Raw genomic sequence first — 24,009 nt, forward strand, 5'->3', positions numbered from 1 at the left:
AAGGGAATGCCAAGGAGTAAGAAAGGAGGTAGATGAGCCAAGAATCATCCTCAGATTGAGGGGACTGAGAATTCCCCCTCCTCCTCCCTCTGTGTGTGTGTGTGTGTACGTTGACGTTTCTTTATCCAACCAGGAACATTCAGAAGTCATGGTCCCCACCATAGCAGGTCTACACCACAGCAACAGTCCCCACAATCGGTCTACACCACAGATATAGTCCCCACAGTCAGTCTACACCACAGCTATAGTCCCCACAGTCGGTCTACACCACAGCTATAGTCCCCGCAGTCGGTGTACACTACAGCTATAGTCCCCACAATCGGTCTACACCACAGATATAGTCCCCGCAGTCGGTCTACACTACAGCTATAGTCCCCGCAGTCAGTCTACACCACAGCTATAGTCCCCACAGTCGGTCTACACCACAGCTATAGTCCCCGCAGTCGGTGTACACTACAGCTATAGTCCCCACTTAAGTAGGTAAACATGTGTGTGATAAATAATGTCTTCCCCCTCACCTGAGGTATGACGATGTCGGCCAGGGCTCGGGACAGCCTGAACAGCTCCAGTGTGTCCTCTAGGTCCAGCGTGGCGTTGTGCTGCGTGTCGTACTTCACACAGTCGTAGATGTCTGGGATCTTACTGATGTCGTAGCGACCGCTCTTATTCCGGAAGTCCCTTTCCAGCTTGGACCAGCGTTGCAGCATCAGTTCCAGGGTCTCACTGTGGTACAGCTGCAGGTCTGGGAACAGGACTTAGCTTACAGGTACAGCTGCAGGTCTGGGAACAGGACTTAGCTTACAGGTACAGCTGCAGGTCTGGGAACAGGACTTAGCTTACAGGTACAGCTGCAGGTCTGGGAACAGGACTTAGCTTACAGGTACAGCTGCAGGCCTGGGAACAGGACTTAGCTTACAGGTACAGCTGCAGGTCTGGGAACAGGACTTAGCTTACAGGTACAGCTGCAGGTCTGGGAACAGGACTTAGCTTACAGGTACAGCTGCAGGTCTGAGAACAGGACTTAGTTTACAGATACAGACCTGCAGATTTGGGGTCCTCCAGCCTCCTGCGGATCTGGGAGGTGAGTCTCTGGATGAGGGCGTAGACCTGGTCACACGTGCTCACTGGGTTCCCTATGGTCTTCATAGAGGTGACCAGGGAGGGGCTGCCTGTAGGGGCCAGCTGCAACACATGGTAACAGACCCACTTTAATACAGTGGTACTAATAGTGCAGAACGTAATGGAACGGCGTAACGCTGGTATCCATAACAACCAGTGATGAAATGCGAGATCTCTTATCTGGAGATTGACAGAGATGTCATGCTCAGTTGATGGCTGTACGGTAAGGAATGACTAGGAAATATTGTTTTTAAATCTCAAGAATACTGAAAGACTTGATGGAATTGACGATGGAGCCTCCCATCAGTGAAACAGTTTTAATTTGGGTGACCATTTCTCTACTTCAACCCCGCAGGTAAAAATACATTGATGCAGTGTAAAACTTGTAATAATGACACGTCTTAATATCTCAATGATTCTTAGTTGAATGCCTTATGAGACATTATAAGCTCATTCATGGTTATAACAACTCATAAGCAATTACACCTGCATGCAGTGAATGAAATGTTATTAACCATTAAACAGGGCTTATGTTGTTTTCCAACCCCGATTGGGTGGTTAGTAGTGGTCTAGGTGAACGGGTCTGCTGACTGTACCTTCTGGTAGTCGGCCTCAGTGAAGTCCTGGTCTTTCTGCATGATCTCATGGAGCCGTACCTTCACCCTCTGCTGGCAGTCGGTCAGAGACTCGCTGTCGCTGTCCAGCATGCCGTTCATGTTGGCACTCTTCACCATCTGCACCAGGATGGGAGTCAGCTCCCCCTCCAGAGCCAGCAGACCCTACACACACACACACACACACAGTTAAGAGATATACACATATGTTCACACGTACTGTACACAGAAAGGGTTGAAATATGCAGGGTTGGAGATATATTGACACTGAACACAAATGAAAGAAACAAGGCTAGTGAGCATACTGTACACACGTATACTGAAACATCTACAGACATACGCACGCACCTTGGCAAAAGCAGCAGCGGTCATTTGAACACGGCCTTCGTCTGAGGCGTAGATCTTGAGGTCGTGGCGGTAGGTGCTGTGTAAACGGAGCAGACCACAGCCAGGGAAACCAGCGTAGTCCCCTTCAGAGTCAAACACACAGAGGAAGGAACATCAGCCTTGCAGGACATCACAGAGGAATGAACATCACAGAGGAAGGAACATCAGCCTTGCAGGACATCACAGAGGAATGAACATCACAGAGGAAGGAACATCAGAGAGGAAGGAACATCACAGAAGGAAGGAACATCACAGTGGAAGGAACATCACAGAGGAAGGAACATCACAGACGAAGGAACATCACAGAGGAAGGAACATCACAGAGGAAGGAACATCACAGAGGAAGGAACATCACAGAGGAAGGAACATCACAGAGGAAGGCACATCACAGAGGAAGGCACATCAGAGAGGAAGGAACATCACAGACGAAGGCACATCACAGAGGAAGGCACATCACAGAGGAAGGAACATCAGAGAGGAAGGAACAACAGAGGAAGGAACATCACAGAGGAAGGAACATCACAGAGGAAGGAACATCACAGAGGAAGGAACATCACAGAGGAAGGAACATCACAGAGGAAGGAACATCAGAGAAGGAAGGAACATCATAGTGGAAGGAACATCACAGAGGAAGGAACATCAGAGAGAAAGGAACATCAGAGAAGGAAGGAACATCAGAGAGAAAGGAACATCATAGTGGAAGAAACATCACAGAGGAAGGAACATCAGAGAAGGAAGGAACATCAGAGAAGGAAGGAACATCAGAGAAGGAAGGAACATCACAGAGGAAGGAACATCACAGAGGAAGGAACATCACAGAGGAAGGAACATCACAGAGGAAGGAACATCAGAGAAGGAAGGAACATCAGAGAAGGAAGGAACATCAGAGAAGGAAGGAACATCAGAGAAGGAAGGAACATCAGGCTTTTGCAGAACATCAGAGAGGAAGGAACATCACAGAGGAAGGAACATCAGAGTAGGAAGGAACATCAGGCTTTTGTAGAACATCAGAGAGGAAGGAACATCACAGAGGAAAGAACATCACAGAGGAAAGAACATCAGGCTTTTGCAGGACAACACAGAGGAAGGTAAAGCGTGAAGAAAGGGTACCCACTTACGCAACGGCACAGACTCTGCAAAATGTCGCTAACATTGGTGATTCAAAAAGACGTCAACTGGATTTTTAAAATTGAACTAGGTAAGTCAGTTAAGAACAAATTCTTATTTGCAATGACGGCTTACCCCAGCCAACACTGGGCAAATTATGCGCCGCCCTATGGGGCTCCCAATCACGGCGGGATATGATAGAGCCTGGATTCGAACCAGGGACTGCAGTGACGCGTCTTGCACTGTCTTAGACCGCTGTGCCACTCGGGATTCTGTTTGCATGAAAAAGAAAGTCCTTCGCATCTCATACCTGGGATGAAATATGGTTCATGTAATGAGGTTGAAATCAAACCACTAAAGACCTGGGAAATTCCATAATGGATCCTCCTGCAGGTTGTTTAATAGTCTTCCATGATGAATCCTCCTGCAGGTTGTTTAATAGTCGTCCATGATGAATCCTCCTGCAGGTTGTTTAATAGTCGTCCATAATGAATCCTCCTGCAGGTTGTTTAATAGTCGTCCATGATGAATCCTCCTGCAGGTTGTTTAATAGTCGTCCATGATGAATCCTCCTGCAGGTTGTTTAATAGTCTAACATAATGAATCCTCCTGCAGGTTGTTTAATAGTCGTCCATGATGAATCCTCCTGCAGGTTGTTTAATAGTTTAACATAATGAATCCTCCTGCAGGTTGTTTAATAGTTTAACATAATGAATCCTCCTGCAGGTTGTTTAATAGTTGTCCATAATGAATCCTCCTGCAGGTTGTTTAATAGTCGTCCATGATGAATCCTCCTGCAGGTTGTTTAAAAGTTGTCCATGATGAATCCTCCTGCAGGTTGTTTAATAGTCGTCCATGATGAATCCTCCTGCAGGTTGTGTAATAGTCGTCCATGATGAATCCTCCTGCAGGTTGTGTAATAGTCGTCCACAATGAATCCTCCTGCAGGTTGTTTAATAGTCATCCATGATGAATCCTCCTGCAGGTTGTTTAATAGTTTAACATAATGAATCCTCCTGCAGGTTGTTTAATAGTCGTCCATGATGAATCCTCCTGCAGGTTGTTTAAAACCTCTTGAAGCTATGGGGGCGCTATTTCATTATTGGATAAAAAAACGTGCCCGTTTTAAGCGCAATATTTTGTCATGAAAAGATGCTCGACTATGCATATAATTGACAGCTTTGGAAAGAAAACACTCTGACGTTTCCAAAACTGCAAAGATATTATCTGTGAGTGCCACAGAACTGATGCTACAGGCGAAACCAAGATGAAACTTCAAACAGGAAATGAGCAGAATTTGAGGCTCTGTTTTCCATTGTCTCCTTATATGGCTGTGAATGTGCCCTGAACGAGCCTACGCTTTCTGCCGTTTGCCCAAGGTGTCTGCAGCATTGTGACGTATTTGTAGGCATATCATTGGAAGATTGGCCATAAGAGACTACATTTACCAGGTGTCCGCCCGGTGTCCTTTGTCGAAATTGGTGCGTAATCTTCAGCTCCGGGCATTTTTCCATGGGATTCAGAGGAGAAAGCACACTTCCACGAACGATATATATGTGAAAAACACCTTGAGGATTGATTCTAAACAACGTTTGCCATGTTTCAGTCAATATTATGGAGTTAATTTGGAAAAAAGTTTGGCGTTTTGATGACTGAATTTTTTGGGGGTTTTTTGGTAGCCAAACGTGATGTACAAAACGGAGCGATTTCTCCTACACAAAGAATATTTTTGGACATATTGAACATTTGCTATCTAACTGAGAGTCTCCTCATTGAAAACATCCGAAGTTCTTCAAAGGGAAATGATTTTATTTGAATGCTTTTCTTGTTTTTGTGAAAATGTTGCCCGCTCAATGCTACGCTAGCTATCAATACTGTTACACAAATGCTTGTTTTGCTATGGTTGAAAAGCATATTTTGAAAATCTGAGATGACAGTGTTGTTAACAAAAGGCTAAGCTTGAGAGCTAGCATATTTATTTCATTTCATTTGTGATTTTCATGAATAGTTAACGTTGCGTTATGGTAATGAGCTTGAGGCTGTATTCACGATCCCGGATCCGGGATGGCTAGTATTTAATAGTCGTCCATGATGAATCCTCCTGCAGGTTGTTTAATAGTCGTCCATAATGAATCCTCCTGCAGGTTGTTTAATAGTCGTCCATAATGAATCCTCCTGCAGGTTGTTTAATAGTCTCCCATAATGAATCCTCCTGCAGGTTGTTTAATAGTCTAACATAATGAATCCTCCTGCAGGTTGTTTAATAGTTGTCCATAATGAATCCTCCTGCAGGTTGTTTAATAGTTGTCCATAATGAATCCTCCTGCAGGTTGTTTAATAGTTGTCCATAATGAATCCTCCTGCAGGTTGTTTAATAGTTGTCCATAATGAATCCTCCTGCAGGTTGTTTAATAGTCTTCCACGATGAATCCTCCTGCAGGTTGTTTAATAGTCTTCCACGATGAATCCTCCTGCAGGTTGTTTAATAGTCGTCCATGATGAATCCTCCTGCAGGTTGTTTAATAGTCGTCCACGATGAATCCTCCTGCAGGTTGTTTAATAGTCGTCCATGATGAATCCTCCTGCAGGTTGTTTAATAGTTGTCCATAATGAATCCTCCTGCAGGTTGTTTAATAGTCATCCACGATGAATCCTCCTGCAGGTTGTTTAATAGTCGTCCATGATGAATCCTCCTGCAGGTTGTTTAATAGTTTAACATAATGAATCCTCCTGCAGGTTGTTTAATAGTTGTCCATAATGAATCCTCCTGCAGGTTGTTTAATAGTTGTCCATAATGAATCCTCCTGCAGGTTGTTTAATAGTTGTCCACGATGAATCCTCCTGCAGGTTGTTTAATAGTCTTCCACGATGAATCCTCCTGCAGGTTGTTTAATAGTCTTCCACGATGAATCCTCCTGCAGGTTGTTTAATAGTCTTCCACGATGAATCCTCCTGCAGGTTGTTTAATAGTCGTCCACGATGAATCCTCCTGCAGGTTGTTTAATAGTCGTCCACGATGAATCCTCCTGCAGGTTGTTTAATAGTCGTCCATGATGAATCCTCCTGCAGGTTGTTTAATAATCCTCCTGCAGGTTGTTTAATAGTCGTCCATGATAATCCTCCTGCAGGTTGTTTAATAGTTGTCCATAATGAATCCTCCTGAAATCCTCCTCCTGCAGGTTGTTTAATAGTTGTCCATAATGAATCCTCCTGCAGGTTGTTTAATAGTTGTCCATAATGAATCCTCCTGCAGGTTGTTTAATAGTCGTCCACGATGAATCCTCCTGCAGGTTGTTTAATAGTCGTCCACGATGAATCCTCCTGCAGGTTGTTCAATAGTCGTCCATGATGAATCCTCCTGCAGGTTGTTTAATAGTCTTCCACGATGAATCCTCCTGCAGGTTGTTTAATGATGAATCCTCCTGCAGGTTGTTTAATAGTCGTCCATGATGAATCCTCCTGCAGGTTGTTTAATAGTCGTCCATAATGAATCCTCCTGCAGGTTGTTTAATAGTCGTCCATAATGAATCCTCCTGCAGGTTGTTTAATAGTCGTCCATAATGAATCCTCCTGCAGGTTGTTTAATAGTTGTTTAATAGTCGTCCATAATGAATCCTCCTGCAGGTTGTTTAATAGTAATGAATCCTCCTGCAGGTTGTTTAATAATGAATCCTCCTGCAGGTTGTGTAATAGTCGTCCATAATGAATCCTCCTGCAGGTTGTGTAATAGTCGTCCATAATGAATCCTCCTGCAGGTTGTGTAATAGTCGTCCATAATGAATCCTCCTGCAGGTTGTGTAATAGTCGTCCATAATGAATCCTCCTGCAGGTTGTTTAATGAATCCTCCTCCTGCAGGTTGTTTAATAGTCGTCCATAATGAATCCTCCTGCAGGTTGTTTAATAGTTTAACATAATGAATCCTCCTGCAGGTTGTTTAATAGTTGTCCATAATGAATCCTCCTGCAGGTTGTGTAATAGTCTAACATAATGAATCCTCCTGCAGGTTGTGTAATAGTCGTCCATGATGAATCCTCCTGCAGGTTGTTTAATAGTCGTCCATAATGAATCCTCCTGCAGGTTGTTTAATAGTCGTCCATAATGAATCCTCCTGCAGGTTGTTTAATAGTAATGAATCCTCCTGCAGGTTGTTTAATAGTTTAACATAATGAATCCTCCTGCAGGTTGTGTAATAGTCGTCCATAATGAATCCTCCTGCAGGTTGTGTAATAGTGTAATGAATCCTCCTGCAGGTTGTGTAATAGTCGTCCATAATGAATCCTCCTGCAGGTTGTTTAATAGTCGTCCATAATGAATCCTCCTGCAGGTTGTTTAATAGTCGTCCTGCAGGTTGTTTAATAGTTTAACAATCCTCCTGCAGGTTGTGTAATAGTCGTCCATGATGAATCCTCCTGCAGGTTGTTTAATAGTCGTCCATAATGAATCCTCCTGCAGGTTGTTTAATAGTCTAACATAATGAATCCTCCTGCAGGTTGTGTAATAGTCTAACATAATGAATCCTCCTGCAGGTTGTTTAATAGTCGTCCATAATCCTAATGAATCCTCCTGCAGGTTGTTTAATAGTCTAACATAATGAATCCTCCTGCAGGTTGTGTAATGAATCCTCCTGCAGGTTGTTTAATAGTCTAACATAATGAATCCTCCTGCAGGTTGTGTAATAGTCGTCCATGATGAATCCTCCTGCAGGTTGTGTAATAGTCTAACATAATGAATCCTCCTGCAGGTTGTGTAATAGTCGTCCATGATGAATCCTCCTGCAGGTTGTGTAATAGTCTAACATAATGAATCCTCCTGCAGGTTGTGTAATAGTCGTCCATGATGAATCCTCCTGCAGGTTGTGTAATAGTCATCCATGATGAATCCTCCTGCAGGTTGTGTAATAGTCGTCCATAATGAATCCTCCTGCAGGTTGTTTAATAGTCGTCCATAATGAATCCTCCTGCAGGTTGTTTAATAGTCTAACATAATGAATCCTCCTGCAGGTTGTTTAATAGTCGTCCATAATGAATCCTCCTGCAGGTTGTTTAATAGTCGTACATAATGATGAATAATGAAATTGAGTTGGACTAATGATCATCTTGGCAATACAATGCATCTTCTAAAAATGTCCATATGATTAAGGAAGAGGGGGAAAAGCAGCAGGCAGACGGTTCAGAAGTCTTGAGGGTCTGTCTCTTCCACTGAACCTAGAACAAGCTCCTCAATCACACCCTGCATGTTACAATGCAGTTGCAACGTGACGTCATGGTTGAGTGTCTGTCTCTTCCACTGAACCTAGAACAAGCGCCTCAATCACACCCTGCATGTTACAATGCAGTTGCAACGTGACGTCATGGTTAAGTGTCTTTGGTGGTTGGGGGAGGGGGGTTCACAGTGTAAAATGTCAAACACAAAGAAAAGGTGTGTCCACCAAGAGGACTGAGAGCTCCTCAAGTACATGGTCAACACAAGAAGACGTTTGTCTTTGTTTGAGATGTGATTTCCCTTCAGCAGTGAGAAAGGCAGAAGTGACGTTGGAACAAATCCCAACTTTAGAGCCGCATGCCTAATTTGAGCTCGTACAAAAAAATACCCCCATTAACCTCAACGCATGATTTACTAAAAACTGAGTTATGATTTTGGCCAATATGTCCCAAGTTCTCCCTGACCATGTGACCTCATGAGGACAAACCCAGGGCTCTAGAAAAGTGTTACTGTATGTATGGACAAGCAGGGAAGTTTTCTTATCAAACACTGTACAGCGTAATCTACATGTAGTTCAACTGAATTCAATTGAAACCAGGGCTGCTTTTGATGTCAAATCATTTGGGTTTGACCAAATAGTGAATAGGTAGTATATAGTGTAGAGGTAGTATATAGTGTAGAGGTAGTATATAGCGTAGAGGTAGTATATAGTGTAGAGGTAGTATATAGTGTAGAGGAGAGGAGTGTAGAGGTAGTATATAGTGTAGAGGTAGTATATAGTGTAGAGGTAGTATATAGCGTAGAGGTAGTATATAGTGTAGAGGTAGTATATAGTGTAGAGGAGAGGAGTGTAGAGGTAGTATATAGTGTAGAGGTAGTATATAGTGTAGAGGTGAGGAGTGGAACCAGAGGTAGTGTATAGTGTAGAGGTAGTATATAGTGTAGAGGTAGTATATAGCGTAGAGGTAGTATATAGTGTAGAGGAGAGGAGTGTAGAGGTAATATATAGTGTAGAGGTGAGGAGTGGAACCAGAGGTAGTATATAGTGTAGAGGTAGTATATAGTGTAGAGGTGAGGAGTGGAACCAGAGGTAGTATATAGTGTAGAGGTAGTATATAGTGTAGAGGTAGTATATAGTGTAGAGGAGAGGAGTGTAGAGGTAGTATATAGTGTAGAGGTGAGGAGTGGAACCAGAGGTAGTATATAGTGTAGAGGTAGTATATAGTGTAGAGGTAGTATATAGTGTAGATGTAGTGTAGAGGTAGTATATAGTGTAGAGGTGAGGAGTGGAACCAGAGGTAGTATATAGCGTAGAGGTGAGGAGTGGAACCAGAGGTAGTAGAAGTGTCCAGTTGTAGAGTGCTGTACCTTGTCCTCCTGGGTACATGCAGCGGAAGGCCCTGCCCAGCTCCTCAGCCTGTACCCTGCCTGCCGGGGTCAGCTCCCCGCCCCACTTCAACACCAGCAGCAGAGACGGACCCTCCGTTGGACACTCTGAACACACACAAAAACAACTGCATTCGTTCCTTCAGGCCAAGAATGTGTATGTTAAACATACAGTTGAAGTCAGAAGTTTACATTCACTTAGGTTGGAGTCATTAAAACTCGTTTTTCAACCACTCCACAAATTTCTTGTTAACAAACTATAGTTTTGGCAAGTTGGTTAGGACATCTACTTTGTGAATGACACAAGTCATTTTTCCAACAATTGTTTACAGACATGTTGTTTCACTGTATCACAATTCCAGTGGGTCAGAAGTTTACATAAACTAAGTTGACTGTGCCTTTATACAGATTGGAATATTCCAGAAAATGATGTCATGGATTTAGAAGCTTCTGATAGGCTAATTGACATAATTTGAGTCAATTGGAGGTGTACCTCTGGATGTATTTCAAAGTGTACCTTCAAACTCAGTGCCTCTTTGCTTGACATCATGGGGAAATCAAAAGAAATCAGCCATGACCTCAGAAAAAAAACATTGTAGACCTCCACAAGTCTGGTTCATCCTTGGGAGCAATTTCCAAACGCCTGAAGGTACCACGTTCATCTGTACAAACACCATGGGAACACGCAGCCGGCATACCGCCCAGGAAGGAGACGCATTCTGTCTCCTAGAGATGAACGTACTTTGGTGCGGAAAGTGCAAATCAATCCCAGAACAACAGCAAAGGACCTTGTAAAGATGCTGGAGGAAACAGGTACAAAGGTATCTATATCCACAGTTAAACACGTCCTATATCGACATAACCTGAAAGGCCGCTCAGCAAGGAAGAAGCCACTGCCATAAAAAAAGCCAGACTACGGTTTGCAACTGCACATAGGGACAAAGATCGTACTTTTTGGAGAAATGTCCTCTGGTTTGATAAAACTAAAATAGAACATGAAGCACGGGGGTGTCAGCATCATGTTTTGGGGGTGCTGTGCTGCAGGAGGGACTGGTGCACTTCACAAAATAGATGGTATCATGAGGGAGGAAAATTATGTGGATATATTGAAGCAACATCTCAAGACATCAGTCAGGAAGTTAAAGCTTGGTCGCAAATGGGTCTTCCAAATGGACAATGACCCCAAGCATACTTCCAAATTTGTGGTAAAATGGCTTAAGGACAACAAAGTCTAGGTATCGGAGTGGCCACCACAAAGCCCTGACCTCAATCCCATAAAAAATGTGTAGGTAGAACTGAAAAAGTGTGTGCGAGCAAGAAGGCCTACAAACCTGACTCAGTTACACCAGCTCTGTCAGGAGGAATGGGCCAACATTCACCCAACTTATTGTGGGAAGCTTGTGGAAGGCAACCCGAAACGTTTGACCCAAGTTAAACAATTTAAAGGCAATGCTACCAAATACTAATTGAGTGTTTAACTTCTGACCCACTGGGAATGTGATGAAATAAATAAAAGTTGAAATAAATAATTCTCTCTACTATTATTCTGACATTTCACATTCTTAAAATAAAGTGGTGATCCTAACGGACCTAAGACAGGGAATTTTTACTAGGATTAAATGTCAGGAATTGTGAAAAACAGTTTAAGTGTATTTGGCCAAGGTGTATGTAAATGTCAGACTTCAACTGTGTGTGTAAGAAGTGAATCATGAACATGAGCAGAGATGGTGTATGCCTGCGACTCCTCCTCCCTACCTTCTTCCTCACTGGAGGCTTTGGGCTGTCCGTTGGGCAGGTAGGTGAGCTGCACCTTCCTGTTGATGCCTGAGAAATGGCCGTACCTGGAAGAGACACGCACACAGGGGGCAGGTATCAACCCTTAATGAAGATCAGTCATCATTATACAGGTATCCACCCTTAATGAAGATCATCATTATACAGGTATCCACCCTTAATGAAGGTCAGTCATCATTATACAGGTATCCACCCTTAATGAAGATCAGTCCTCATTATACAGGTATCCACCATTAATGAAGATCAGTCCTCATTATACAGGTATCAACCCTTAATGAAGATCAGTCCTCATTATACAGGTATCCACCATTAATGAAGATCAGTCCTCATTATACAGGTATCAACCCTTAATGAAGATCAGTCCTCATTATACAGGTATCAACCCTTAATGAAGATCAGTCATCATTATACAGGTATCCACCCTTAATGAAGATCAGTCCTCATTATACAGGTATCAACCCTTAATGAAGCTCAGTCCTCATTATACAGGTATCAACCCTTAATGAAGAGCAGTCCTCATTATACAGGTATCAACCCTTAATGAAGATCAGTCCTCATTATACAGGTATCCACCCTTAATGAAGAACAGTCCTCATTATACAGGTATCAACCCTTAATGAAGATCATCATTATACAGGTATCACCCTTAATGAAGGTCAGTCCTCATTATACAGGTATCCACCCTGAATGAAAATCAGTCATCATTATACAGGTATCCACCCTTAATGAAAATCAGTCCTCATTATACAGGTATCAACCCTTAATGAAGATCAGTCATCATTATGCAGGAGATCAGTCCTCATACAGGTATCCACCCTTAATGAAGATCAGTCCTCATTATACAGGTATCCACCCTGAATGAAAATCAGTCATCATTATACAGGTATCCACCCTGAATGAAGATCAGTCCTCATTATACAGGTATCAACCCTTAATGAAGATCAGTCCTCATTATACAGGTATCCACCCTTAATGAAGATCAGTCCTCATTATACAGGTATCCACCCTTAATGAAGATCATCATTATACAGGTATCAACCCTTAATGAAGAACAGTCCTCATTATACAGGTATCCACCCTTAATGAAAATCAGTCCTCATTATACAGGTATCAACCCTTAATGAAGATCAGTCATCATTATGCAGGAGATCAGTCCTCATACAGGTATCAACCCTTAATGAAGATCATCATTATACAGGTATCCACCCTTAATGAAGGTCAGTCCTCATTATACAGGTATCCACCCTGAATGAAAATCAGTCATCATTATACAGGTATCCACCCTTAATGAAAATCAGTCCTCATTATACAGGTATCAACCCTTAATGAAGATCAGTCCTCATTATACAGGTATCCACCCTTAATGAAGATCAGTCCTCATTATACAGGTACAGTACACACTCCTTACAGACATGTGACAAGAGCTTAGCATTGAGCTCAACTCCAATCGAACTCTGTCAATTTAGGAAGTACATTTTAAATATCCTTTAAAAAAAAAAAACATTTTAATAACACTTTTCTTGAACTGAAATCAATTAATTATGGAATGGAATTGGCCATTTTTAAATGGAGCAATGGACAACAGACACAGCAATGACACGGAGGAGGTTTCTACACTGGACTACAGACACAGCAACACGGAGGAGGTTTCTACACTGGACTACAGACACAGCAATGACACAGAGGAGGTTTCTACACTGGACTACAGACACAGCAATGACACAGAGGAGGTTTCTACACTGGACTACAGACACAGCAATGACACAGAGGAGGTTTCTACACTGGACTACAGACACAGCAACACGGAGGAGGTTTCTACACTGGACTACAGACACAGCAATGACACGGAGGAGGTTTCTACACTGGACAACAGACACAGCAATGACACGGAGGAGGTTTCTACACTGGACTACAGACACAGCAACACGGAGGAGGTTTCTACACTGGACTACAGACACAGCAATGACACAGAGGAGGTTTCTACACTGGACTACAGACACAGCAATGACACAGAGGAGGTTTCTACACTGGACTACAGACACAGCAATGACACAGAGGAGGTTTCTACACTGGACTACAGACACAGCAACACGGAGGAGGTTTCTACACTGGACTACAGACACAGCAATGACACAGCAACACGGAGGAGGTTTCTACACTGGACTACAGACACAGCAATGACACAGAGGAGGTTTCTACACTGGACTACAGACACAGCAATGACACAGAGGAGGTTTCTACACTGGACTACAGACACAGCAATGACACAGAGGAGGTTTCTACACTGGACTACAGACACAGCAATGACACAGAGGAGGTATCTACACTGGACTAGACACAGCAATGACACAGAGGAGGTTTCTACACTGGACTACAGACACAGCAATGACACAGAGGAGGTTTCTACACTGGACTACAGACACAGCAACACGGAGGAGGTTTCTACACTGGACTACAGACACAGCAATGACACGGAGGAGGTTTCTACACTGGACTACAGACACAGCAATGACACAGAGGAGGTTTCTACACTGGACTACAGACACAGCAATGACACAGAGGAGGTTTCTACACTGGACTACAGACACAGCAACACGGAGGAGGTTTCTACACTGGACTACAGACACAGCAATGACACAGAGGAGGTTTCTACACTGGACTACAGACACAGCAACACGGAGGAGGTTTCTACACTGGACTACAGACACAGCAATGACACAGAGGAGGTTTCTACACTGGACTACAGACACAGCAATGACACAGAGGAGGTTTCTACACTGGACTACAGACACAGCAACACGGAGGAGGTTTCTACACTGGACTACAGACACAGCAATGACACGGAGGAGGTTTCTACACTGGACTACAGACACAGCAATGACACAAGGACACACTGGACTACAGAGCAACACGAGGAGGTTTCTACACTGGACTACAGACACAGCAATGACACAAAGGAGGTTTCTACACTGGACTACAGACACAGCAACACGGAGGAGGGTTCTACACCAAGCATGGATAAAATGATGGATAGATTAGAGCGTGACGTGTGCACTTAGGATACCAGATTTTCCATGGCAACAAAATAAAAAATACAAAAACGAAGCAGACTTTGTTCCTCGTCAACATTAGGACTGTTTTCCATAAGAAATGAAGTCTACTTCATGTTTTGTTTCCTTGCCAAAATATTTCTGAGTATCGCAATACTGGTCACATGATTGGTCAACCCTGGTGTGAGTGTGTGTGACGTCTCTCACATCTCTAGGACAGTCTTGAGCTGCTCCAGTTTACCCTTCTTCTCCTCGATCTCACAGTCTGTGTGCTGTCCCAACTCAGCCAGTAGGAGCCGGGCAATGTCCAGCACTTCCTACACAAAACACACACAACAGTCAATCGAACTGACATTTGTCACAAAGTGCTTAACCTCTACAGGATTGGTGACCACCACCCCCACCTCACGGGACGGTTGAGCTAACGTGCGCTAATGTGATTAGCATGAGGTTGTAAGTAACAAGAACATTTCCCAGGACATATCTGATATTGGCAGAAAGCTTAACTTCTTGCTAATCTAACTGCACTGTCCAATTTACAGTAGCTATTACTGTGAAAGAATACCATGCTATTGTTTGAGGAGAGTGCACTGTTATGAACTTGAAAATGTATTAATAAACCAATTAGGCACATTTGGGCAGACTTGATACAATATTTTGAACAGAAAAGCAATAGTTCATTGGATCAGTCTAAAACTTTGCAGTGTAGCTAACTACTGGAACTACACACTACTGTTTTACCATGTAGCGGTGTAGCTAACTACTGGAACTACACACTACTGTTTTACCATGCCATCTGTAAATACGAATCAAATTTATCAATTACGAGCCTAGTTGGTTTAGCCACGGAAAAAGTCGGCAACCTTCCTGCTAGCTAACGCAGCTTTTTATAAAGATACCACGTAGTAGAACTACATAAGTGCTGCTCTCCACTTTCTAGAGGACCGAGCTTTGAAATCAGTGGAATTAGAGTATGATAGCTAAAACAGATGGAGAACATCCTGGCGTTTTATTGCAAATACGCAGACGGAGTCGAAAAGAGAACACAGAAGGCTGTTGTATAACCTGTCTCCAACTTTAGCCAGTTAGCTTGGGTGCTTGACTGCTGTTGTTAGGTCAGAATGCTCGGATCAACCCTACTCCTCGGCCATAGCATCCAGTGTGCGCTCGAAACGCTCTGAACTTACAAACAGACAATCTGACAACGCTCTGAGTTTACGAACACCGGGCCTCCCGGGTGGCGCAGTGGTTAAGGGCGCTGTACTGCAGCGCCAGCTGTGCCACCAGAGACTCTGGGTTCGCGCCCAGGCTCTGTCGTAACCGGCCGCAACTGGGAGGTCTGTGGGGCGACGCACAATTGGCCTAGCGTCGTCCGGGTTAGGGAGGGTTTGGCCGGTAGGGATATCCTTGTCTCATCGGGCACCAGCGACTCCTGTGGCAGGCCGGGCGCAGTGCACACTAACCAAGGTTGCCAGGTGTTTCCTCTGACACATTGGTGCGGCTGGCTTCCGGGTTGGAAGCAGTGCGGCTTGATTGGGTTGTGTATCGGAGGACGCATGACTTTCAACTTTCGTCTCTCCCGAGCCCGTATGAGAGTTATAGCGATGAGACAAGATAGTAGCTACTAACAATTGGATACCACGAAATTGGGGAGAAAAAGGGGTAAAAATTAAATAAAAAATGTTTTTAAAAATAAAGAGTTTACGAACACCAAGAGAGCTCCAGATTGAATTTACCAACAAGGCATCCTCTGCCTTCTCCCTCTATCCCTCCATGAATCCTCTGCCCTCTCCCACCCTCTCCTTCCTCTATCCCTCTCAGCCTTTAGTATTGAAATCTTAGGTTGTTTAGTACATAACCTCACATGTGAATCCTTAAAGGGATGGGTGGGGCTAAAGCTTGAGGGTGTGAACGATGCTGAATGGGTGTAGACAAAGAGCTCTCCAGTAGGTACCAAAACATTCAAGGGCCATTTTCTCAAATGTGAGGTTACAAGTTTATCAACTTTCAAAGCAGAATTACTTTCCTATTGTTCCTCAACTGTAGTGTATGATATACCATTTGAGTCTCTACATTTATCCAATGTAAAATACACAATTTCAAATTTTGCTACATAAAATTGAATCAAGCCGGTCGGTCACATATGGGCAATAATTAACTATATTTTTCGACATTAGACTTGCCTAATGCACACCATTTCAGATTAACATATGATCATTTTTCATAATAATAACAAAGTACTGTAGTTTGGATGTAGTGAACTACTTTTTCAAAATAACTTAAGTAAACAAACTGTATTTTTCTTAAGGGTAGCTTAACTTCTTTCAGTGTGAAGTCATTGGTAGCTTGGTGAACTATATTTTCAGAGTAGCTTCCCCAACACCACAAATAGGCTTCCGCTCAACAGAGGGTTTCTGTGTTATGGGAAAAGAAGATATACTTGGACTGACCTGTAGCTGTTTGGGTTTCTTCAACTTCAGTTTCCCTGACTTGTAGCCTCCATACTTTTCAAACAGCGCAAAGAATCTAAAAACAACAGATTCAACACTGAAATGCAACAGGACTGGGGAAGGTGAATTACAAGTTGTATTTGTTATATGGACGAACAGAAAATGAAGTCATTCATTTTGTCAGCGTGTAAAATTTTGCCCACTGTGAATGGGGAGAGGGGGTATTTGAGGTATATAGATTTAGAGGGGGTGTAGATAGACCCACAGAGGGGGTATTTGAGGTATCTAGACTCACAGAGGGGTATTTGAGGTATATACTCACAGAGGGGGTATTTGAGGTATCTAGTCTCACAGAGGGGTATTTGAGGTATATAGACTCACAGAGGGGGTATTTGAGGTATCTAGACTCACAGAGGGGGTATTTGAGGTATCTAGACTCACAGAGGGGGTATTTGAGGTATCTAGACTCACAGAGGGGGTATTTGAGGTATCTAGACTCACAGAGGGGTATTTGAGGTATATAGACTCACAGAGGGGGTATTTGAGGTATCTAGACTCACAGAGGGGGTATTTGAGGTATCTAGACTCACAGAGGGGGTATTTGAGGTATCTAGACTCACAGAGGGGGTCTTTGAGGTATCTAGACTCACAGAGGGGGTATTTGAGGTATCTAGACTCACAGAGGGGGTATTTGAGGTATCTAGACTCACAAAGGGGGTATTTGAGGTATATAGATTTAGAGGGATTGTAGATAGACTCACAGAGGGTGTCGGACTTCCATCTTCATCTTCTGTTTGGGGGTGCGGTCTCCGTGGCGGATGATGGCGATGACACAGCGCAGCTCCATCCTGTGGGATAGGTGACATTATGGAGTTGTTTACTGTACTCATCCTTTGTTATTGAGAATCTCAATAGGCTGAGGGCTGGAAAACCAATAGGCTAAAGGACATGTAAATCAGTCATATACACCGGGTATCAAACTAGGTCATTTATGTGACTCAGGACTGTGTTCAGTCCAATGAGATGAAGCCTAGATGTTAGCTGTGGGAGCTCACAAGTCTTCAAGTCTCGAGAGAGGTTAAATCACCATGTGAGTATAGTTCACTAAACTACCTCAGACTACCTCTAGAAGAGATGAGCAAGGAAGAGTGGGGGGACAGGAAGAAGAGGAGAAAGAAGCAGAAGGATGAGAGGAGAAATGAAAAAAAGGAAGAGGAGGAGAGAAAGAGGAGAGGGGTACTCACATGGTTCCTGAGGTGGTGGGGACTATGGGTATGTCCTCAGCCTCCAGGGGGATGGACCAGGGGATGTGGAACTGAGGGGCCAGCTCTCGCATCACCATGTTCCTGTGTGTGGGGGGGGGGAAACAACTAATAGTGTGAGCTATAGCAGATTTTACTTTGTCAATGTACAGTATGGCTCTAGGTACCCAGCTGTCCCCTGGGTGTCAACGTACAGTATGCTCTAGTTACCCAGCTGTCCCCTGGGTGTCAACGTACAGTACGGCTCTAGTTACCCAGCTGACCCCTGGGTGTCAACGTCAGTATGCTCTAGTTACCCAGCTGACCCCTGGGTGTCAACGTACAGTACGGCTCTAGGTACCCAGCTGACCCCTGGGTGTCAACGTACAGTACGGCTCTAGTTACCCAGCTGACCCCTGGGTGTCAACGTACAGTACGGCTCTAGGTACCCAGCTGACCCCTGGGTAGCAACGTACAGTACGGCTCTAGGTACCCAGCTGACCCCTGGGTAGCAACGTACAGTATGCTCTAGTTACCCAGCTGTCCCCTGGGTGTCAACGTACAGTACGGCTCTAGTTACCCAGCTGTCCCCTGGGTGTCAACGTACAGTACGGCTCTAGTTACCCAGCTGACCCCTGGGTGTCAACGAAGTACGGCTCTAGTTACCCAGCTGACCCCTGGGTGTCAACGCAGTACGGCTCTAGTTACCCAGCTGACCCCTGGGTGTCAACGTACAGTATGGCTCTAGGTAAGCTGTCCCTGGGTAGCAACGTAGAGACGGCTCTAGTTACCCAGCTGACCCCTGGGTGTCAACGTACAGTACGGCTCTAGTTACCCAGCTGTCCCCTGGGTAGCAACGTATGCTCTAGTTACCCAGCTGACCCCTGGGTGTCAACGTACAGTATGGCTCTAGGTACCCAGCTGTCCCCTGGGTAGCAACGTAGAGTACGGCTCTAGTTACCCAGCTGACCCCTGGGTGTCAACGTACAGTACGGCTCTAGTTACCCAGCTGTCCCCTGGGTAGCAACGTACAGTATGCTCTAGTTACCCAGCTGACCCCTGGGTGTCAACGTACAGTACGGCTCTAGGTACCCAGCTGTCCCCTGGGTGTCAACGTACAGTACGGCTCTAGTTACCCAGCTGACCCCTGGGTGTCAACGTACAGTACGGCTCTAGTTACCCAGCTGACCCCTGGGTGTCAACATACAGTACGGCTCTAGGTACCCAGCTGACCCCTGGGTGTCAACGTACAGTACGGCTCTAGTTACCCAGCTGTCCCCTGGGTGTCAACGTACAGTACGGCTCTAGTTACCCAGCTGACCCCTGGGTGTCAACGTACAGTATGCTCTAGTTACCCAGCTGACCCCTGGGTGTCAACGTACAGTACGGCTCTAGGTACCCAGCTGACCCCTGGGTGTCAACATACAGTACGGCTCTAGTTACCCAGCTGTCCCCTGGGTGTCAACGTACAGTACGGCTCTAGTTACCCAGCTGACCCCTGGGTGTCAACGTACAGTATGCTCTAGTTACCCAGCTGACCCCTGGGTGTCAACGTACAGTATGGCTCTAGGTACCCAGCTGTCCCCTGGGTAGCAACATACAGTACGGCTCTAGTCACCCAGCTGACCCCTGGGTAGCAACGTACAGTACGGCTCTAGTTACCCAGCTGACCCCTGGGTGTCAACATACAGTATGGCTCTAGTTACCCAGCTGACCCCTGGGTAGCAACGTGGAAATCAGAGGGCTAAACCAGGGACTGCAGTTGGAAATTAGGCGGCTGGCTAAAACTGGCACTTTCATAGTAATGTTGATTCAAGTGCACACTGTCCCTGTAAAACTAAAAACGTACTAAAGTAAAGGAATGGAGATGTAAGGATGAGCGCTAGTTGAACCTTCAGCATGACAGCCTGCCTCACCTACCCCAAGACCTTGGCACAATCGTCATAGTACTTCATGGAGTTCTTCACGAAGCTGAAGCCGTTGACGTCACAGACGAAGGAGTGGCCGTTTGCTCTCAAGAGGTCGAAGCCACACACAGTTTGCTGGGATAGAAAGAGAGTGTCGCAAGTCAGACATTGAAACTGAATGTAGCCAATCAAGTGGAGTGCATCGCAGTAGTCTAAAGAGGGTTCCTCCCTTCATTCATCAGCACTTACCTGAAAAAACACCACAGATGCTTTTACCAAACGCAGCTCTTGCAGATGAAGGAGATAAGACGAGGTTGAAGAGGAAGCCTCTTCAGACTATTGGGATGCACCGCGAGTTTAAGATGGCTTCAGATTGATTGGGTGAGATGACACTCACACAAACAGCGAGTGGTCTGATTGGTTGAAAAGCCTCACCTTGAAGGCCAGGCAGACCTTGCGAGCCACCAGTTTCTCCATGGCGGAGAGCATGACAGGGTAGCGGATCTCTTTCCCCTCGCTGTCCCTCTCCACCTTACCGTCCAGGGCTGGGGACTTCCTGGCCTCAGCATGGGCATAGTCAGGGCCCACTGTGTACACCTGACATCATATCATAGTCAGGGCCCATTGTGTACACCTGACATCATATCATAGTCAGGGCCCACTGTGTACACCTGACATCATATCATAGTCAGGGCCCACTGTGTTCACCTGACATCATATCATAGTCAGGGCCCACTGTGTTCACCTGACATCATATCATAGTCAGGGCCCACTGTGTTCACCTGACATCATATCATAGTCAGGGCCCACTGTGTACACCTGACATCATATCATAGTCAGGGCCCACTGTGTACACCTGACATCATATCATAGTCAGGGCCCACTGTGTTCACCTGACATCATATCATAGTCAGGGCCCACTGTGTTCACCTGACATCATATCATAGTCAGGGCCCACTGTGTTCACCTGACATCATATCATAGTCAGGGCCCACTGTGTTCACCTGACATCATATCATAGTCAGGGCCCACTGTGTTCACCTGACATCATATCATAGTCAGGGCCCACTGTGTTCACCTGACATCATATCATCGTCTGGGCCCACTGTGTTCACCTGACATCATAGACACATAGTCAGGGCCCACTGTGTACACCTGACATCATATCATAGTCAGGGCCCACTGTGTTCACCTGACATCATATCATAGTCAGGGCCCACTGTGTTCACCTGACATCATATCATAGTCAGGGCCCACTGTGTTCACCTGACATCATATCATAGTCAGGGCCCACTGTGTACACCTGACATCATATCATAGACACATCATCAGGGCCCACTGTGTTCACCTGACATCATATCATAGACACATCGTCAGGGCCCACTGTGTTCACCTGACATCATATCATAGTCAGGGCCCACTGTGTTCACCTGACATCATATCATAGTCAGGGCCCACTGTGTTCACCTGACATCATATCATCGTCTGGGCCCACTGTGTTCACCTGACATCATATCATAGACACATCGTCTGGGCCCACTGTGTTCACCTGACATCATATCATAGACACATAGTCAGGGCCCACTGTGTACACCTGACATCATATCATAGTCAGGGCCCACTGTGTTCACCTGACATCATATCATAGTCAGGGCCCACTGTGTACACCTGACATCATATCATAGTCAGGGCCCACTGTGTTCACCTGACATCATATCATAGTCAGGGCCCACTGTGTTCACCTGACATCATATCATAGACAGGGCCCACTGTGTTCACCTGACATCATATCATAGTCAGGGCCCACTGTGTTCACCTGACATCATATCATAGTCAGGGCCCACTGTGTTCACTTGACATCATATCATAGTCAGGGCCCACTGTGTTCACCTGACATCATATCATAGTCAGGGCCCACTGTGTACACCTGACATCATATCATAGACACATCGTCAGGGCCCACTGTGTTCACCTGATATCATATCATAGACACATCGTCAGGGCCCACTGTGTTCACCTGACATCATATCATAGTCAGGGCCCACTGTGTTCACCTGACATCATATCATAGTCAGGGCCCACTGTGTTCACCTGACATCATATCATAGTCAGGGCCCACTGTGTTCACCTGACATCATATCATAGTCAGGGCCCACTGTGTACACCTGACATCATATCATAGACACATCGTCAGGGCCCACTGTGTTCACCTGACATCATATCATAGACACATCGTCAGGGCCCACTGTGTTCACCTGACATCATATCATAGTCAGGGCCCACTGTGTTCACCTGACATCATATCATAGTCAGGGCCCACTGTGTTCACCTGACATCATATCATAGTCAGGGCCCACTGTGTTCACCTGACATCATATCATAGTCAGGGCCCACTGTGTTCACCTGACATCATATCATAGTCAGGGCCCACTGTGTTCACCTGACATCATATCATAGTCAGGGCCCACTGTGTACACCTGACATCATATCATAGACACATCGTCAGGGCCCACTGTGTTCACCTGATATCATATCATAGACACATCGTCAGGGCCCACTGTGTTCACCTGACATCATATCATAGTCAGGGCCCACTGTGTTCACCTGACATCATATCATAGTCAGGGCCCACTGTGTTCACCTGACATCATATCATAGTCAGGGCCCACTGTGTTCACCTGACATCATATCATAGTCAGGGCCCACTGTGTTCACCTGACATCATATCATAGTCAGGGCCCACTGTGTACACCTGACATCATATCATAGACACATAGTCAGGGCCCACTGTGTTCACCTGATATCATATCATAGACACATCGTCAGGGCCCACTGTGTACACCTGACATCATATCATAGTCAGGGCCCACTGTGTTCACCTGACATCATATCATAGTCAGGGCCCACTGTGTTCACCTGACATCATATCATAGACAGGGCCCACTGTGTTCACCTGACATCATATCATAGTCAGGGCCCACTGTGTACACCTGACATCATATCATAGACACATAGTCAGGGCCCACTGTGTTCACCTGATATCATATCATAGACACATCGTCAGGGCCCACTGTGTACACCTGACATCATATCATAGTCAGGGCCCACTGTGTTCACCTGACATCATATCATAGTCAGGGCCCACTGTGTTCACCTGACATCATATCATAGACAGGGCCCACTGTGTTCACCTGACATCATATCATAGTCAGGGCCCACTGTGTTCACCTGACATCATATCATAGTCAGGGCCCACTGTGTTCACCTGACATCATATCATAGTCAGGGCCCACTGTGTACACCTGACATCATATCATAGTCAGGGCCCACTGTGTACACATGACATCATATCATAGACACATCGTCAGGGCCCACTGTGTTCACCTGATATCATATCATAGACACATCGTCAGGGCCCACTGTGTTCACCTGACATCATATCATAGTCAGGGCCCACTGTGTTCACCTGACATCATATCATAGTCAGGGCCCACTGTGTTCACCTGACATCATATCATAGTCAGGGCCCACTGTGTTCACCTGACATCATATCATAGTCAGGGCCCACTGTGTTCACCTGACATCATATCATAGTCAGGGCCCACTGTGTTCACCTGACATCATATCATAGTCAGGGCCCACTGTGTTCACCTGACATCATATCATAGTCAGGGCCCACTGTGTACACCTGACATCATATCATAGACACATCGTCAGGGCCCACTGTGTTCACCTGATATCATATCATAGA

General features: G+C 45.2%; 1 protein-coding gene across 5 annotated transcripts in view; it reads right to left on the bottom strand.

Annotated features, from left to right (window-relative positions):
- Nucleotides 1-24,009, bottom strand: part of LOC115144699 (inositol hexakisphosphate and diphosphoinositol-pentakisphosphate kinase 1-like) — an 80,945-nt gene that overhangs the window by 32,494 nt on the left and 24,442 nt on the right. For all 5 annotated transcript variants that reach the window (XM_029685724.2, XM_029685721.2, XM_029685723.2 and 2 more), the window contains exons 8-19: nucleotides 20,694-20,855; nucleotides 20,272-20,393; nucleotides 18,355-18,456; nucleotides 17,872-17,958; nucleotides 17,111-17,186; nucleotides 14,868-14,977; nucleotides 11,572-11,657; nucleotides 9,799-9,924; nucleotides 2,082-2,203; nucleotides 1,716-1,898; nucleotides 1,041-1,182; nucleotides 519-742 (exon numbers count right to left, since the gene is read on the bottom strand). In XM_029685724.2, the coding sequence (XP_029541584.1) occupies nucleotides 519-742; nucleotides 1,041-1,182; nucleotides 1,716-1,898; nucleotides 2,082-2,203; nucleotides 9,799-9,924; nucleotides 11,572-11,657; nucleotides 14,868-14,977; nucleotides 17,111-17,186; nucleotides 17,872-17,958; nucleotides 18,355-18,456; nucleotides 20,272-20,393; nucleotides 20,694-20,855 (1,542 nt within the window). The remainder of the gene's footprint in view (nucleotides 1-518; nucleotides 743-1,040; nucleotides 1,183-1,715; nucleotides 1,899-2,081; nucleotides 2,204-9,798; nucleotides 9,925-11,571; nucleotides 11,658-14,867; nucleotides 14,978-17,110; nucleotides 17,187-17,871; nucleotides 17,959-18,354; nucleotides 18,457-20,271; nucleotides 20,394-20,693; nucleotides 20,856-24,009) is intronic.

Source organism: Oncorhynchus nerka, linkage group LG17, assembly GCF_034236695.1.
Source record: "Oncorhynchus nerka isolate Pitt River linkage group LG17, Oner_Uvic_2.0, whole genome shotgun sequence".
In the NCBI taxonomy this organism is placed as follows: Eukaryota; Metazoa; Chordata; class Actinopteri; order Salmoniformes; family Salmonidae; genus Oncorhynchus; species Oncorhynchus nerka.